Below are 19,789 nucleotides of genomic sequence, written 5' to 3' on the forward strand. Positions count from 1 at the left end.
GTATGCGAACACTATGAGGCCCGCCTTGATGATATTTGTGTTTTTTTGTATATATATTATTTAAATATGAAAGACGGCTAGAAGCACCAGTAATGTATAGTAGTCTTCAAGGCAGATTTATCCCTTGTAGCTCCATGATTTGTCATACAGTACATATTTTGGTTTGCTTCACAGTAAATGTGTGTCTTAAAAAGTAGGTCGAAGAAAAGAGGATTGGTTTAGTTCTTACATTTTAAATAAAAAATAAATAAATAAGGAGCCATTTGGTTCAAAAAAATATTTTTTTACTAGAATTTTTTTTTTGAGAAGATGATTTCTAAAAATATGATATCTGAAAAATAGTTTTAGCATATTTAGTTGATCATAAAAAAGCAACATATTGCAAAGTGACTTATATTTGGTTGAACATCTATTTTTTAAGGAAAGTTGTATGAATAACTATTATACTCTTAATAAAGAGAAAAACTTTAAGCATAAGTTTTGATGGCTTAAGGGTATTTTTAGAGAAAAAAAAATTAATTTTCAACCGATGGAAAATTAGCTTTTCCGTACTCTCTATAGATTTTTTTCATTAAATATGAGGATCTTATTTTCATAGAAATACAATTTTTTTTATTTTTCTCATTTAGGGGTGTGATACTTGCCGAGTTATGTAGACACAAAGGAAATCTTGCATAAGATGAGCGCTGTAGCTATACATAGATTTCTCACATGAAATGCGTAAGTTCGATACTAGTATGTTAGATTCTACTAATCCATGAATGTGACCAAGCAATTTGATCTTTTGGAGGAAAGTAAGCAATCGAATCTTTTATTTCAGGGGGAGCAGAGAGATACCCCTTACACATGGTGCATTAGTACAATCATAACACGCTGGATTCTGCTCATCTACGTACATGACCAGGTTGTCTAATCTTTCTGAGAAAAGAGAAAAGAGAGAATATTATTATCTACAAATTGTTTTTTAAAAAAATAACTTCATTCTTGGTCCAAGATCATAACTTACTAAATTTTATTGGTGTTTCAATTTTTTTGCTATTTATTTAATTTTCAATGTCTCTTTTATAAGGTGGATTTCAGGTGAAAAGAGCAATTTACAAACTTGGTAATATCCTGTAGTTTTACATAGAATGGCGTACTTGCATTCCATACACAATGAGTTTGCATAGGCACGTGTGTGTGTGTGTATATACATATATGGTATATATGTATATGTATATACATATTTATATAAGTATTTATGAGTAGGTATATTCATATGCATGCATTCCTATAAAAGCTTTTATTTTTCAATATGAAAAATGATAAAGGTGGCAACTTGCTGAGTTAATAAGGTTATATATCTATATAAGTATCTATGCATGTGTATATATATATATATATGCATGCATTGGATTTCTATAATTTTTCATTATAAAAGATGATAAATGTGCCAGCTAGCAGTGATCCAAATTCCATCCTGCCCTTATGTTAATTTTCGCTAGGCTAAAAGGAAAAATAAATAATAGAGAAAAAATCAATTTGAGTGAACGAGTTATATGTTAGAGAAATGGAATCAATATGACTGGCAAAACCTCGTGAAATAGATTCAAATAGAATGTTCGCTATATGTTAGGATCGAAAGAAATGATAGCCATACAATATATGTATATATATATATATATATATATATAAATTCATAGAAATAGAGGAAATGATTTATTTACCTCCTGCCATGATGTCTGACTGATTTCAAATTTGCCCACAAGAAGACAAGGTAGTGAGAAAAAGCTTTTTGACTAAGAGAGGGACTTCTAGTCTTTTGCCTTTTTCTAGATTGGGATGTACAATGGAAATACACAACCCTTGTATATATAGGCAAGACTAGGGACTCTTCACTTTCTAGAATAATCCTTACATATTTCATCCATCAAGGAATATAAAACGTTTCGATACAGAATTAAATATATACTTAAATCCACATTAACTCCATAAAGAAATATTTACCAAATCTTTAATAGCCTAATAAGAATTTCTTGAATGACTAAAATAAAATGTGATAATGTGGACCAGTTTAGAGAAATTATCTTTATGAAATTAAATAATTTATTACATTCTCTCACTTGGTCTACATAGCACATTAAAACCTATAGAAGAAATGGTAACCTAAATATGGCCAAATAATTTTATATTCCTTTTAATTGTAGATACTCCCACTTAAGAATTATTATACACGAACTATAGCACTAATGCTCTGTTATTATGAGCCTTCCCTTCCATGTGTCATGATGCACTTTCTCTCTCAAATAAGCACTTTATGGGTAAAACTTTATAAATGACTAACAATTGTCATTTGGGTCCTACTTGATCATCCCAATGGATTAAATGAATTCACTACTTTATTGTGCAATACTGAAATTGAATTCATTATCATTCTCCACAAATCAAAAGATACAAATACAACAAGAGAGAAAATTAACTACATAGGCCCTTACTATCCACATGACCCTTAAATTGATTTAGCGGTAATCCTTTTGTCATGGGATCTGCAATCATCAAGTCTGTATTGGTGTGCTCAATAATCACCACATTTCGCTTGATGTTCTCTCTTACGCTGAGATATTTGATATCGATATGCTTCCTCCTGTTACCGAGTTTATTGTTTTTGGAGAAGAACACTGCAGCAGTGTTATCACAAAGAATCTTTATTAGTCTCTCTATAGTATCGACAACCTTAAGACCATTTATAAAATTCTTTAACCATAATGCCTGTGTGGCTGGCTCATAGCATGCAATAAATTCTGCCTACATAATAGGCGTAGCAATAATAGTTTGCTTAGTGCTCTTCCAGGATATAGCTCCTTCAGCAAAAAGAAATATTACCCAGAAGTAGACTTTCTGGTGTCTCCGCAACCGGTAAAATCAAAATTCAAATAACCAACCACTTCCAACTGGTGAGTATGCATGAATGTTAATTTGTAGTCCTTGGTTCCTTGCAAATACTGCATTACTTTTTTCGGCAGCTACCCAATGTTGGAAACCTGAATTGCTTTGATAGCGCCCCAATAATCCAACTGGCAGACATGTCAGGTCTAATGTAAACCTGAGCATACATTAAACTACCAACCACAGATGCATAAGGGATATTTTTCATCCGTTCCTGTTCCAATGCATTTTAAGGGGACTGATCCTTAGTAATTTATCCCCTTTAATAATTGGTGCTACAGAAGGTTTACAACCTTGTATGCCAAATCTCTCCAAAATCTTTTCAATGTAGGCCTTTTGAGTCCCAAAACTTTTTGTTTTCTGTCTCTGTGAATCTCTAAGCCAATGACATAAGAGGCTTCACCCAAATCCTTCATTTCAAAATTTGGGAAGAGAAACTATTTTGTCTCATGTAGCAGACTCAAATCACTACTTGCAAGAAGAATATTATCTACATATAGGATTAAGAAAATGAATTTGCTCCCACTGCCCTTAAGGTATATACACTGATCAACAAGGTTCTCAACAAAACCATATAAAGAAATAACCTCATGAAACTTTAAATACCATTGTCGGGATGTTTGTTTTAATCCATATATAGACTTTTTCAACTTGCAAACCTTCTGACTGCCATCATCAAAACCCTCAGGTTGCCTCATGTACACCTCCTCTTCAAGATCCCTATTTAGAAAAGTTATTTGCACGTCCACTTGATATAGCTCTAAATCAAAATGAGCTACTAAAGCCATAATTATCCTTAAAGAATCTTTCTTTGAAACTGGAGAGAAAGTTTCGTAATAATTGATGCCTTCTTTTTGAGTAAAACTCTTAGCTACAAGTTTGGCCTTAAATCGCTCGACATTACTTGAAGTATCTTTTTTGGATTTATACACCCATTTGCAGCCAATTGCCACTACCCCCTTAGGTAATTCAATGAGATCCCATACTTTATTACTAGCCATAGATTTTAACTCATCCTTCATGGCATCAAACCAGACTATGGAGTGTTCTCCCTTCATGGCTTGTGAAAACATAATTGGATCTTTTTTAGGTCCGACATCAAAATCAGACTCTATGAGGTATACTGTGTAATCATCAAGAATAGCATGTTTCCTTATTCTTGAGGATCTTCACCACTTTGAGATGACTCGATTGGCTTAGACTGTAATGACTGATTTATATCAGGTTGAATCCGTTCTTGATGAATAGGTTGTACCAAACTGGGTTGTATCTCATAATCATTAGATCTATTTTTCCTTATTACAACCGAAGGCTCTCCAATAAGAGATAGTACAACTTGTTCTCGTGTTTCCTTAAATTCAATCATGTGAGGATAAACACTCCCACTAGGTTCAACATCCTCAAGAAACCTTGCATTCATTGATTCAGCAATTCTAGATCTGTGAGAGGGATAATAAAATATGTATCCTTTGGAGTTTACTGGAGAGCCAATAAAAAAACCACTAGTTGTCCTTGAATCTAATTTCTTTATGTGAGGATTGTAAATCCTCACTTCAGCTGGACAATTCCATACATGTACATGACTTAAACTAGGTTTCTATTATTTCCATAGTTCAAAAAGTTTCTTAGACATAGCCTTGGATGGGACCCTATTTAGTATGTACACTACGGTTTGCAAAGCTTCACTCCATAAGGACAAGGGCGGACTAGAATTACTAATCTTGCTCCTTACCATATCCATAAGCGTCTGGTTTCTTCTTTCTATAACACCATTTTGTTGTGGCATGTCAGACATAGTGTATTGTGCAATTATGCCTTCACCTTCGAGGAACTTTGCAAATGGACCCATCATTTGTCCCTTTTTTGTGTACCTACTATAGTATTCTCCACCTCTATCAAATCTTATGATCTTGATTTTCTTTTCACTTTGATTCTCTACTTCTGCCTTATAGGTCTTGAAAGCATCTAGTGCTTCAGCCTTTTCATTCAGAAGATAAAGATACATGTATTATGGAAATAAAGGGTCTTGGACTTAGTCCCACATCGACTGAATAGCGAAAAAGTTTGTGCCTTAAATGGAGGGCTTGATTATCCTTCCCTCAAGAGGCATCTTTTAAAGCGCAAAATCGTGAGGGAGGCCGACCTGTGTCGTACCCTGCCCCAAAGCGGACAATACCTCCTGTAGGGACGCAGTGTTCTTTTTCTGTTCCAATTCGGTGGGGGCTAAGGTCTGAGGTCGGGGGAACCCCGACCTCATCATTGGCGCGCCAGGTAGGGACCCTTGACCTCGACTCAGACCTTCCCGCTAGGGGGGCTGATGTTGTGGGAATAAAGAATCTCGAACTTAGTCCCACATCGACTGAATAGCGAAAAAGTCTGAGCCTTAAATGGAGGGCTCGATTACCCTTCCCTCAGGAGGCGCCTTTTAAAGGGCAAAACCATGAGGGAGGCCGACCTGTGTCGTACCTTCTGTAGGGATGCAGTCTTCCTTTTCTGTTCCAGTTCAATGAGGGCTAAGGTCTGAGATTGGAGGAACCCCGACCTCATCAACATGTATCTTGAATGGTCATCAATGAATGAGATAAATACCTCTGACTATTCAAACATGAAGTAGAAAAAGGTCCACAGATATCTATGTGCACAATCTCAAAAATTTCTGAGCTCCTTTTGGAACCTTTAGATGATTTGTTGGTCTACTTTCCTTTTATGCAGTCCACACAACCTTCGAAGTTAGTGAAATTGAGCGTCTGCAGGACTCTTTCTTTCACTAACCTCTTTATCCTCTCCATAGAGATGTGTCTCAATCTCTTATGCCATAATAGAGAGGAATTTTTATCTATAAGGTTCCTTTTATTACCAACTGTATGCATAGATAAATAATTTTGCTCAAAATTGGATCTAAATCAATTTTGAATAAATATCTACCATAGTACCAGAACTAATAGGAATTTTATTTTTGAAAAGTGTCGATTTATTTTCAAAAAGAAAACTATATCCTTTTACAACCAGTCTGAAAATAGAAACTAAATTACTACTAAAATCTTGAATATAAAAGACATTAAATAAATCTAAAGTGTATCCCGATTGCAGAATTATCCTAAAAGTTCCAAATGCCACAACTCGTGAACATCCTTTATTTCCAGAGTAGACTCATTGTTCACTTGTTGTTAGCTTTCTTCTGTTAAAAAATCCCTACCTATTCACAAGGTGGATTGAAGTACCGAAGTCAACCCACCAGGAATTCTTAGGAGCATCAAGAAAAAAAGATTCATGACATAAGAGATATAAAATTACCTCTCTTTTCGAGCCATTTGACATACTCTTGGCAGTCTTTCTTCCCATGACCCCTTTTCTTACAAAAGAAGCAGCTTACTTATTGCCATCAAATTTTGGTGGCGCTTTATGCTCCCTCTTTGTATGCGGGTCATTCTTGCTTTTCTTGGCTTTTTCTTTTTCATGAACAACCGTATGAGCACTTTTTGGTTGATCATGCTTCATTCTTTTCTCTTCCTGAACACACATGGCCAATAGTTCATTTATAGACCAATCTTCCTTATGTGTGTTATAAGAGATCTTGAACGATCCATACTCAAATGGTAAGGAGTTCAGGATGAAGTGAACCAAGAATGGCTCAAATATCTCAATCTTTAAAGACTTAAGTTGTGCAGCTAAGTCTCTCATTTCCATGATATGCTCACGCATGCCCTTAGAACTGTCAAAAACTTTAGCTATGAATTTCTTCATCAGGGTACCAGCCAAAGCTTTATTTGAATGAACAAATTGTTCTTCAACAGCCTTCATAAAAGCTTTGAGTGTAGTAAATCACTAATAACACCTCTAATACTTCTACTAACTCGAGACTTTATGAGTAGCAGTCCCAAACGATTACTTTGCTCCCACTTATGGTATTTATCAATGACTTCTTGCGTATCTTTATATGTGGGAACAGGTGGTTCGTCCTCACGGAGCGCAAGATCAAGTCTCTGTACCCCGAAGTAAATTCAACAACATCTTTCCGGTCAGAAAAATTGTGACCATCAAGCATTGGAATATATTCAGCACTTTCAGAAAATGATTTTGAACCGGCTGTAATAACCAAAAATAAAACTTTAGTGCTATAATACAAATCAAAGTAAATTCTAACCTACCTGTAGGCAAAGTTACAACAAGCATGAATTTACTTTACGTTAGTAGTAGGACAAGTGCTAACAAATAAAAATTATCCACACCTGTTGGCAAGAGGACAACTTTATTGTTAATTTCCTTTCCTATTCTAATTAATTCACAAAATTTAACAATTTCCCTATGGGGTAAAATTATTAAAATTTATGATTCAATTACAACATAGATACCAAATCCTTATGAAGTTCAACTAGACGTGATTTTCAAATTTAATTAGGATGTTGTGGTTAATCCAAAAGAAATCTGCAAAAATCACTACTTCATGGTATCTAAACTTTAACGTTCAAAAGAAATTGAACAAAAATGAAGTATGTTGCGGGATTTTCATCCCGACAACAGCCCGCACATCGGCCGAGCAGGAAAAGCGACTGCGTCCGTTCCCGAGGTATTGTCCGCTTTGGGGCTAACCCTGCGGGCGCGGAGCTCGCACAGGGGGCTTGGGCGACCCCTCACGGTTTTGTTCCACAAAAGGGCCCTCGGGAGGAAAGGTTAGACCTCCTCATTATAAGGCACAGACATTTCCGCTGATTAGCCGATGTGGGACTAAAGTTCGGAACCCCATCCCACAACACAGTCCCCCCAGCGGAAAGGTCTATGCGCGGCCGGGGCCCTCCTTCTAGCGCCATCTGTTGCGGAATTTTCACCCCGACAACAGCCCGTACACCGGCCGAGCAGGAAAAATGACTGCGTCCCTTTCCGAGGTATTGTCCACTTTGGGGTTAACCCTGCGGGCGCGGAGCTCGCACAGGGCGCACACCCGACCTGCGGGCGTGGAGCTCGCACAAGAGGCTTAGACAACCCCTCACGTTTTTGTTCCACAAAAGGGCCCTCGGGAGGAAAGGTTAGACCTCCTCATTATAAGGCACAGACCTTTCCGCTGATTATCCGATGTGGGACTAAAGTTCGGAACCCCATCCCACAACAAAGTATAAAAATAATTGTTGTGGCTAAGTGGTCATCTTGATAGACGTAAGCTGTTGTGCGCCTAAAAGCCAGTTCCTGCCTTCCTGGATTCAAGTCCCAGGCAGGCGCTGAAAGAATAGATGCCCTACAAGCCAATTGCAATATGTATTACGAAGTGTTTTTCTTTTGATTTGTCCAAATCATGTACATGATATTTAATTATGAATAAAGGCATTGTGTTTCATCATACGCTGTTTATTATATTTATGATGAACCTCTTAGATTAGGGCAATGGTTTTAGGGCTATGATGAGATCATACTAGTGAGACCTAAAATCCTAAAATCCTAATCTTAAATATTTCCAGTCGTTGGTACATTGAGTCGGGGATCAATGCTACCGGAAAGACTGGCACGTCTTATGTATGCTCGATGCAGAGGGTGATTGATCTCACAATCACTTATGTGGAGACACTAATACAAAGATGTGGGTGCTCATTAGAAGAATTAGTTTACTGAATTGACCTACAAAGAGAAATCTTATGAAGTTTTACGTACATGTCAAAAGATGATTCTCTTAGTTGGAGTTGTGCAACTGATCCTATGACCTGAGATCACCGTGGTATCTTGTGCACATGAATCCATATTTTGGTTTCCACTCATTCATGACAATAAGTTGTGTACGAGGTCTTCTGGATATGGTGGATTGTGTACGAAGGTTATGAGTAGGTCAACAAGGAATTAATCACTTCTAGTAAGAGAAGATCGCATCCTATTTATTCTAATCATATGATAATTCAGGGAACCTTTGATCAAAGCACAATAAAAATTAGAAAGAGTTTCTAATGTTTCATTATTCGAATTATCATTAGAAGATTGAGAAATATATGAATATAAAATTGAGTTTGACATATATTCATACTCATATACATATTCGGGATGCAGTTTGATTAAAGGATTGAATTGCACGGTAACTTGCCACTGAAGGGTATTTTTGGTATTTCCACAAATTTCATATTTTTCAGGTAGACATGACACGTTGCTAGACGTCAATCTTGTCTTATAGGTTTGATCGAATTAAACTCTTTAATTCGATCACCAATTAGAAAGAATTCTAATTGTTAAGTTCGGGTTCGCGCAGTTTGGACTTAAATCGATTAGAAGAGTTCTAATCAAGTTGGGTCAACTCGCACTCCCACCTATTGCTGGCTAAGTATGGAACCCAATGGGTCACACACAAGAAAACTTATCAAGGGTCTAATTGGATTAGATCATGTTTGCAAGATAGACATCCTAGCAGGTGTTGCAAACTCTTAGCTCCTGATTTGAATTGGATTCGAATCTGAGTCGAATTGGATTCGAATCTGATTCTTAATTGATCTAATTTGATTAGATCATATTCTAATATGGGTTAGCCAAGAGTTGGCACCTAATTGGCTTGGTTTGAGTCTAATTGGATTAGATTTGATAAATCATTCAATCTAGACCGTTAGATCTACCGTTGGATGAAGACATAATGGAGAGTTGGTTTAACCCAATTGGATTGGGTTAGAGGATGGCTATCATAATTGACCATTGGATGAAGACATAATGGGTCAAGTGAATGGCGCCTTGCATTGGAGCCCTTGGATCATCATCATGAAAGATCAAGAGGTGAGGCGTGATGGACATGTGATAGGCATGTGATGTTGACTTGGTCAAAATATGGCACCACATGAAAGAACATATCATTTGATACACCTCCTCACTTGATCTGCGCCTCCTCTTATTTGATATGGCCCTTTAGATGATGCCCTTTCATGAGAGGATGTGTGGATGGGATGCATCCCTTAAAGATGCATCCCTACGATTATTATAAATAGGCTAGCGCTCCATGGGTTTCATCGTTCCAACTCCACCCCACTCCTCTCTTCTTTCTTTCTTATATTAGTTTCTTTCTTTCTAGCAATGCTTCTAGTGTGTCCTAAGCCAAGACAAGGTGGTCTTCTTTAGGACAAAAGGATTAGAAGTGATTTTAGAAGGTTAAAGAAAAATAGAAAGGAAGAAAAGCAAGCCATTATAGTTCTTTAGAAGAATTCTGCATTAGGGATCAAAGTCTTTGGAGCTTAAGACTTGAATCAAGTTTTCGTGTGGATCAACGTTGGAGGGTGAACACTTGGGCACTGCACATTGGATTAGCATTAGAGGTATTCTTCTATTTCTGCATTTATATTATATTATTTGATTGCTTCCATTAAGGTGATCTTGGCTTATAAGGGTTTCATGTTAAGGAACTTATCAAGAAATTTTTAAAATCCCTAGCTTCCGCTGCCCATTATAGCATACTAGAACCCTACAGGCGCCCCTTGTCTCTCTTTTTTATCTCTTTTTTTTAATACGGCAATGGACTTTTAATAAGAAACAAAACAAGGATGACAATGGGTGTTCTACAAATTCAATGAGTATTCTGCCAACGTAGATCTTTAATATATATAACCTTTCACAAACAAACAAGCAATTAAAAAATCTATAGAAACTATATATATATATATATATATATATATATATCCATAGAAACAGTGGAAACAATTTATTTACCTCCTACCATAATGTCTGACTAATTTCAAATCTACCCACAAGAAGACAAGGTAGTAAAAGAAAATTCTTTCTAACTAAGAGAGGGATTTCTAGTCTTTTGCCTCTTTCTGGCTTGGGATGTATAATAGAAATACACAGGCCTTTGTATGTATAGGCAAGACTAGGGATCCTTCACTTTCTAGAATAATCCTTATGTATTCCATCCATCAAGAAATATATAACGTTTGGGTACAGAATTAAATATATACTTAAATCCACATTAACTCCATAAAGAAATATTTACCAAATCTTTAATAGCCTAATGGGAATTTCTAAATGGCTAAAATAAAATGTGATAATGTAGACCACTTTAAAGAAATTATCTTTATGAAATTAAATAATTTCTTACAAGAACATTTGAAGAGTATATATCACGCCCTCGACCTGAGATCACGAGCTGGAGATCGCGGCAACCGCCACACACTGATAGAGAGTTCTCTCCACGAACATGCAAGGCATCTCAACGCGATATCATCAATATGCAGCAGAACAATTTAAACTAATAATATGCAATCTTTATTTCATTAACTAACTCAACTTACAATATCTCATAATTCTAACATTAGTCTAAAATAATACATCAATTTAAATAAACTCTAATCTAAGATAATTTGTATCACATTTCTTCTAGTCGTTCTTTCATATTGTAAAACTCCGAGTTGAACTAATTCTTCGAATCTATAAAAATAGTAAGAAATGATGAGCTAGACAACCTAGTAAGTAATGAATACCTTAACTAGACAATTCATATAATAATATAAAATATAAATGCAAATTATGATGAATCAGTATAAAGACAATCAACTCCATTTTACAACACACAAATCCATTGAAATCCGTATCTTTCAAATATCCACATACACAATTATAAATGTGGTTTAAAACAAATTATATTCAACTCAACAACCTTTAACTGTGGCCACACTTATGCCCTGTGGCTAGGCTAAAAATAGAACCACACTTATATCCCGTGGAGTGGGCTAGAATAGCGTACTTATACCTTGTGGAGTGGGCCAGAATACCGTACTTATACCCTACGGAGTGGGCCAGAATACTGCACTTATATCCTGTGGAGTAGGACAAAATACCACACTTATATCCAGTGGTAGGGCCAGAATTGCCAATGCATAACTCCTAATTGGCAGGATATAAAACATAGTCAGGCTGAGAGTTTCAAATCCGATGCACATCAAAGTTCATTTTGTAAAATAATAAATGTATCACAATCCAATAAAAACCTACGTATATGATGCAAGAGCAATAAATATAACAATAGTCCGAAAAGTATTACTCCAATTAAATATCTTTTTTTCCATTCAAATCTCTATCTCGTAAAATTCATAAATCACATATAAATCCATTAACAATATATTCTATGTACAAATCATATTATATAAATAAAGAATCTAGAAAAGGTAGACCATTACTTACCTTCCAAATGTGATCCCACTAATAGATCCAATCAATTCTGAAAATTCTACTCAAGGCCTAATATTCCAGAATTATATTTTTCATCAAAATTTCATCATAATTAAAATAAAAACTCTAAATTCCAACACCCTCACATGACTGACCAACCAGCAATGCCTGAATCCGGGTTGGTCTGATCAAAATAAAATTCATCGAATTATGCTCGGGCTAGGGTATAGATGATTCAACAAAAATCGGGGATGATCAAATCTAACAGTGTTGACAAAGACCAAAGTGGGGGTCGACATGCCGTCTGATGACTATAGATCAAGATCATTTACCAGGATCAATCCAAAATCACTGTGAAGAGTTTCTACTGGATCCAACTATCCTAGAGAGAGAGTAAAGAGAGAGTTCAGTAGAGAGAAAAACTTTACGAAGAGAGAAAGGATAGAGAAGAGAAAATCTTAGTCCAAGTTCAATCAGGGGCCCACAAGTCAACCTCGATCAATCAATATGTTTTGCCATGAATCAAGAGAGAGAAACTTTGTAGAGAGAGAATAAGAGAGAGAACGAATGGAAAAGAGAGAGAAAAGAAGAGGGAAGAAGAAGAAGAAGCTTTTCTCTCTCTAACCAAGAAAGAGGAAGGAAAGGGGGTGGCTGCAGGTGGTGCCCAAGGTCGGAAACCTACGGTCGGCCAACAGGCGGCCGGCGGTGACTGACGGCCGGCAATGCCAAAACCAACAAAAATAGGGGAAGCGGGGTCTTCATCGTTTTTGGTTGGTGGCCGCTCATCGACGGCCATTACTTGATCGAGAAAGGTTGGTGGGAGGCCGGGGGAGTCGATCAAGAGTCCGGCATAAAGGGGTGGCGATGTTGATAGCCAGAGAAAGAAAGAGACGTCAGTTTTCACAAAAACAGGGCATCTAGTTCTTTTCGGAAATTCAGCGATTATCGGCCAAAATCAAGACTTTCGATGCTACGAAAGATGGAGAGAGTCATTAATCAGAAGTTGCCGGTGCTTACCTGGCTTTCAGCGGTGGTTAGCTACGACAACGACGTTGACACAGTCGACGGCCGCGAAGGATATTGAAGAGGAATCCGGTAACCGTTCGATCGGGGATCAAGCTCTTCGGTATGTGGTGGAAGAGGGATGAGAAGGGAGCTCTAAATAGAGCTTAGCGACGACCTGACTCAGATCGGTTTTAGGCTCAACAGGCCTGGGTATTACAGTATATTTCCAAGAAATAGATGGTCATCCATCATACGTCGAGCCATGTGGAGGTTCGAGTTCCCAAGGAAATGGATAGTCATTTATCTAAATAATATGAATATTTACGAAAGGGTTCCTACCATGCACATGGAGGAATTTGTTTGAAATGTTGGATATAAATGAAAATCAGCCAATAACGCTTTGTCATGTGGAATTATCCGGATCGGTATTGGGCGGAGCGGCAATTGGTAGTATGTCTTTAAAGGAGACCTTTCAGAAAGAGAGGTCCAGGTAACCTGCCACAGGTTGCACAATCTGACCAAAATCGAGAATGCCGTGGCCGTGGAATAGATGGTGGTTTAGTTAGGTTTTAGTTTTGAGGGCGGGTTTGGTTTGGTTTTAGTTAGGCTCAGTTCAGCTAACCGAGCCTGTACTGACCCTACTAACATACGTCAGGAGAAGAATTTACAAATTTTAAAATTTTAAGCATAATTTACTGTACTAATTCAAATCAATACTGTACCCATTCAATATCGATATTCGGTATAAATGGTGTACCGAATGCGCATACCGTACCGACATTATATTAGTATGGCGTCAGTATGAGATCCAGAGATGGCGAATTTTGATTTTAAATTATACGTGACAGCAATTAGACCCAATATGCATACAGCCGAGACTTGAATTCAACCAGATCTGGCTATACGGTGTAACCCTCCCAGAGAAGTTAATGGGCTAGAATTCCATAAAGGTGATTCATATCATCCAAAATAATAGAGGCGAGGCTCTGGTTTAGGCGTCATCTTTAACAATGTACACCAATCTAGAGACTTTTGGAGCTGACTTGCGCCTTGCGTGGAAATATAGATGCTAATGCCTTGTATTGACATGGATATCCATGTATCCAAGTTTAAAGACTTGGATAGCTGGCGCGAGATGCTTGTCCAGTATCAGGCAGTAAACAACTGCAACGATGCCAACTACTTTGGAGATATTTAAAACCTCGCCCAGTTTTCTTACGTTAGCAAAAGACATATAACGAGACTGAACGAATTGTAGGTACCAAATCAAAGGCAAACAAAAACATTTAGAACTTTTTTGAGGAAAAGAAGAAAAGAAAGAAAACATGCAACTGAACCTAAGAATTAGGAGGAAGACAGGAAGATTAAAACATGTAATTTGCACCCAGACAACAGAACGCCACTTCAGAAAATAAACCTTTCTTATAATTTCATGCGCAACAAGAAAGCAGATCATTTATGTTCCAGGTTACATGGTCCAACGGTTATATCCTCCAGGTGAAGAGGATCCCTAAGACAAACTAAACTCGGTTAACCAAACCACCCAAATTGCCTGTAATTCCGAACCGCAACAAAAAATGACAGCACAGCTCGTCATCCATCTCTCTAAAGCTCGTCCTGGAATTAGAAAACATAGGAAAGAAATTCAAGTAAAAATGCAATAAGATGTGAGTTCATCAGCTGGACTCACGATAATCCAGATAAAATATGGAAGCAACAAAGGGAGAAAAGAAACAGTACATGTGGCTTTTCGTTCTCCTCATGCGGCTTCTCTTTATCCTCCTGTGGTTGTTCTTTATCCTCTTTCACATCTGATTCAGACTTCGTCTCGCTGTCTGAGTCAGCATCCACATCTGCCTCAGTTTCAGAGTCATCCACTTCCTCATCATCCTATCACACAAGTGTCAGAGTGCAATCTTAGAGAAATCCACGAAAATATCGAAGCTAAACATCAGAGAATTAGCTAGGAGCTTACATCTATATCCGAATCAAGATCCTTGTTTTCCTGTCAACAGAAGCAAGAGCAAACAGTTAGTCAATATTATTCCTTTTGGCTACAAAGGAATGCAATTCACGTATCCCAACTTCTCCCCATTAATAATAGAGGCGAACAGATTGTATTAGCTCATTGATGCGCTTGTCAATTTTCATGTCAAATGTATTGAAAAACGAAGGTAGGACTGGCTATGATCTATAACTTAAAGCTTCACGGAAGATAAAAACGGCATATCTTAGTTGATATTTTGATAAATATGGTAAAAATAGCATCATCCAGGTCCAAACCTGGAACTTCTCCACAGCGCATATGCCGAGGGGAGACATGTCGACTAGTGGACCAAAACCTGTTGTCCGAAAAAGTTCAATTTCTATCCAAAAAGATGGCAAATTTTTGATTACAAATCAGACAGATTAGATAAGAAAATCAAGCGTCAACATAACACGCTAGACAATGAACTTGGCATTAATAGCCATGCAAGTTTCTTTGGAGGAATTAACTATAATATCCTATGACATCAAACAGCCGCACAACCCCCAATAAGAACATTCAAGAAATAATTAGAATTAACACTTCTTCACAATTGACTCAATATTGGAAGGAAAAAGGATCTTCAAATCTACGATACCTATCATATGGAAACCATGGCAAAATTATTAACTATAGAAACTGCCAAAAGTGACCAAACATTTTATGATGGCAATCATCAGCAAATTAGCTCAACACTTAAATGGAGATAATCTAATAAAACAAGAAATGTCCACATTAAAAATCATCCTACTTCTGCACTCATACAATTCAATGCCAAGATGTGCAGAGCTAACTATGCATACCAAGCCAAGAAAGAAACTGTCAAGGTCAAGAATTAGTTACAAACTTACCTCCTCTTCCCTCTTTTTCTCAGCCTCATCAAATGCGGCTTTCTCAGCCTGCAATATATAATGCCACAAAATGAATTTAGCAATCTATCTTTTTCTGAAGGTGCCAATGACAATAATATTAAAAACACTTACATCCTTATGCTTGCCCCATGTTTCTTCAGCAAACTTCTTTGCATACTCAGGGTCATTGCAAATCAGAATGTTGTCAAACAAAGACCCCGCTTTCACCTGGCAAATAAATGATATCATATCAATTTCTTGAAATAAGTGAAACGATATCCATATATACAGATTGGGAGGGTAGACACACACCTGCCACAACTCAATGCCAATGTACCTTAAGTTGGAGTAAGCATAGATATCCGGATCATCCTTGAAATCTGCAATGAAGTGGAAGGTTATAATTCATCTGCATGATAAAGGATCAAACTTAAAAAGAACAGATTCTGAAACACTGATAGAAGATGAAGACTACCAGGGTTGTCAATCATTGGAGCCTTCCACTTTCCCTTGTAATTAGGGTTCTTAATTTTCTGCAATGCACAAGAATAAGTAATCAGAATTTTGCCTCCTACTTGGAAGCGAACTTGTTATGAATATGTTTTTCGACCTTTGGCATCCAGGGTCCCTTGTATTCAGGATTTGGGATGGTTGGGGCGGTCCATTCACCATCTTCTTCATCATTCCAGTCTTCTGGCTGTGAAAACACAAAAAATCTATTTTATATATGTCCTTCACATCATCAAAAATGCGATTTCTAACTTTACTTAAAAGGTTCAAATCAATTACCTTTTTTGCATCAGGATCGGGAATTTCCTTGGGAATGTCATCATACCCCTTCACCAACCACAGAAAGAAATTAGTCTAGTTTCACCAAAAAGATTTTCTTGAGATAAAAATGATCAAGGAATGCTGATAAGGATTAGCAAATTTAGCCAGTGTGGTGATAAGCACTGCCAAAAGCCATTTCAATTTTTCAACATTGCCATTGGAAAATATCCTAACTGTTCAGTACCCACATAACCAATAATGCAATAGGATGGGTGGAATAAGAGCTTTACTTAATCTTAAAATAATTTGGGTGATGGGAATAGACATAAACAGTTAAAGAACATTGGAAAAGAGTACTAAATGGCATTAAAATATGCCAGTATACTTGCTCCCAGATAATTATTTAATATCCAAGACAGGGAATAGGGTGGTGCAGGTAATTTAACAACAATTCATTGCCAAAAGGATGGAAACTATGAAAATTGATTTGATTTACAGCTGATAACCAACAGCAAAAGAAAGAGGGGGTGGGCCTTGGCGCAAGGCAAGATTGCTCCATTTTAACCCGGTGTCACGGGTTCAAAATACGGAAGCAGCCTCTTTGCACTTGAGGGTGAGGCTACGTACATTTGACTCTCCCCAAACCCCACAATCGTCGGAACCTCGTGCAGTAGCCCCCCACCCCCCACCCCACCCAAAACATCAAGAGAAAAGGGAGCAGCAACAGAAAGTGCAAAACCTTCCCAATTGTGAATTATATGATGAAAGATTATAAGGGGGTACAGAATGTACCTCCGGTTTCTTATCCTCAGGGTCAGGAATGTACTCCTTGTCATCCCAATCTTCTGGCTTCAGATTTGCATAAACACTCTTGTCAGCACGTTCTTTTAACAAAATTGTGCTCATATGATACTCAGCTTAAGCAACAAATGGAAATTGTTTACCTTCTTCGCATTAGGATCCCTTATTTTCTTTGGTGGAAGAATATTCCAATCACTGTATATACTCCCAGATTGCTTCTCCTCGTTGTCAATAAGGATGGTGTATGTAGCATCCGGACGGATGATCAGAGTGTAGACATGAGTTAGCTGATCCGTCTCACATGGTACATCCTTCTTAATTAAGTGGTTCGTCCCATTGCGCGAAAGAATAGCATGAACCTTTTTGGTTGTGTACCCACAGATATCTGGCCCAAACATGATGCTGAAATTTACACAGATTTTGAGAAATTAGAGTGCACAATAAGGAGAGTTGAGATATTAGAAAGTACCATGTCAAACATAGCATCAGGTACACATGTATGAATTACCTGTATGGGGTCTCCCCGCTGAAATTCTTCTGATCAACTTGACCGCTGAGTAGCTTCACATATCCACCCCCACACTCAATTTTTTGCTCATGTTTGACAGAAAATTGGAAAACCAATGCCTTATTTTTGCTGCTGAACTCAGGGAACTCCGCCGAAATAGCATAGAACTTGTAGTCTTCAGCAGTCTGGATGCCTAAAAGAAATAATACAAAAAGGAAAACAATGACTTGGCTATGGGAACTACATTTTAGAGCATTCTTATGAAGTTTGTTCTGTAAGAAAGTAAATTAATAACTTTGTCATGATGAAACAAAGTCTTACCTTTATCATCAGGATCACCATTCCACTTCCCAGAGGTGTAGTTCCAGTCACCCGCCATGTTCTCATCCTTCTTCCAATCCGATTTAACCCACCGGTTCTCCCATCCAACTTCAATTGCCATCAAAAAAGAAAAGAAAATGATAAATTTATCGAACAAACATAGAATATCACATCAGTTACAAGAGCACAAGATCGGATTCTCAGTCGCAATCTGGAAATAGTATACAAATACATCATGCTGGACCCATCAAATCACAAGTCAAATCCAAGAATTAATACTCTGTAAATGGAAAAGGAGATAATAGCAAGGTTTGACTCTCTAAAGTTACTAATACACCCGGTCAACAAAATGGGGTCCATGATCAAAAACAATAAGAAACCCGTCAGCTTTCATCATATTGGAGCTGAAGTCGCTACAAGACAAAATATAATCAAGCACGAATAATATCTGCAAAATTCCAGCACCATTAAACGATAATTCGGAAAATAAAAAAGAAATGCATGATACCATTAAAAATGTGGTGAGCAATTAGCATCTAGTTCCAGAACTCCAAACGATTAACTACTGAGAGATCAGAAGGCAGAGATTGGAACGGCCAACATTCCAGTGCACTGCAGGATAAACCATAAACCCTAACCCAAGCCAATTTATGAATAAGACAATAACCGCATCAAAATATAATTTTGAACTGAACCCTAGAGGCCGTATCAATTTTTACAAGACCACAAGTAAAATAGTCAAAAACACGCTATAAATTCCCAACTATATTGAATAAAGATCGAAGTAAGACGGATCAAAAATCACCAAAATCTAACCACATTCGCATTTCTTTAACGAAAACAAAGACCGGATTCAGAACTAAAAAGATCATACAGACAGAGAAAATTAAACCCTCCAGATCAAGCGTATAACATCGAGAAATAGTAGATCGAATCGAGAAAACAGAACTCCTCGAACAGATCGAAATGAACTCGAGATCAAGCAGAGGAAGCAAGCAAGAGAAGTTCGGAAGGGATATTGCAGCGGTATCGGCGCCGTACATTCAAATGTCTCCTCGAAGTAGACCTCGGCGGCAGCTATCGAAGCAAGGGCGAGCAGCGCCACCGCGATCACGGCGGCCGGTGGCGGAGTCCGTCGAATCGCCATTGCTGAATATAGAGCCCCTATACCGCCGCTACTGCGACGAGCGAACCCGAAAATATAAAATATATAACCAAAGAAACTGGATACGATCACGTACGAGTAACCTTACCGCCATATGCTTGCCGGCATTTAATCAAATTATCAAAGACTGACCTCAGCGGTGTCCTACAGAAGTTTCGCCTTTGCTTGCTCTGAGGTGACCGGAGACGCAGTTAGCCGATATAGCTAAAACCGGTTTACCAATTAATACCCGCGGTGTAATTTATATCCAATGGAATGAAGACACGTGGTTCAAATGACGTGTCTTGCCCGGAGGAGGG

The 19,789-nt window shown here is 37.6% G+C and overlaps 1 protein-coding gene across 1 annotated transcript; it reads right to left on the reverse strand.

Annotated features, from left to right (window-relative positions):
• Positions 1 to 14,450: 14,450 nt before the first annotated feature.
• On the reverse strand, positions 14,451 to 19,525 carry LOC103720634 (calreticulin-like). The gene is made up of 14 exons (XM_026809826.4): positions 19,367 to 19,525; positions 18,326 to 18,433; positions 18,005 to 18,197; positions 17,640 to 17,898; positions 17,488 to 17,544; positions 16,714 to 16,761; positions 16,535 to 16,621; positions 16,400 to 16,457; positions 16,237 to 16,304; positions 16,057 to 16,152; positions 15,925 to 15,972; positions 15,023 to 15,052; positions 14,788 to 14,937; positions 14,451 to 14,664 (listed from the first exon to the last, which is right to left on the reverse strand). The coding sequence occupies exons 1-14, from the start codon at positions 19,470 to 19,472 to the stop codon at positions 14,653 to 14,655; spliced, it is 1,320 nt and encodes a 439-aa protein (XP_026665627.4). The 5' UTR covers positions 19,473 to 19,525; the 3' UTR covers positions 14,451 to 14,652.
• Positions 19,526 to 19,789: the final 264 nt, after the last annotated feature.

Source organism: Phoenix dactylifera, chromosome 2 (assembly GCF_051530095.1).
Source record: "Phoenix dactylifera cultivar Ajwa chromosome 2, Ajwa_hap1_PhDact_Kaust_v1.1, whole genome shotgun sequence".
Lineage (NCBI taxonomy): Eukaryota > Viridiplantae > Streptophyta > Magnoliopsida > Arecales > Arecaceae > Phoenix > Phoenix dactylifera.

Excerpts from the sequence above, each read along its gene's own strand:
- LOC103720634 (XM_026809826.4), bottom strand. The coding sequence starts at position 19,472 with ATGGCGATTCGACGGACTCCGCCACCGGCCGCCGTGATCGCGGTGGCG. Across the intron at positions 17,899-18,004 it reads AGCGGGGAGACCCCATACAG|CATCATGTTTGGGCCAGATA; the intron begins GTAATTCATACA and ends TGTAAATTTCAG. Across the intron at positions 16,762-17,487 it reads CTGAGGATAAGAAACCGGAG|GGGTATGATGACATTCCCAA; the intron begins GTACATTCTGTA and ends TGGTTGGTGAAG.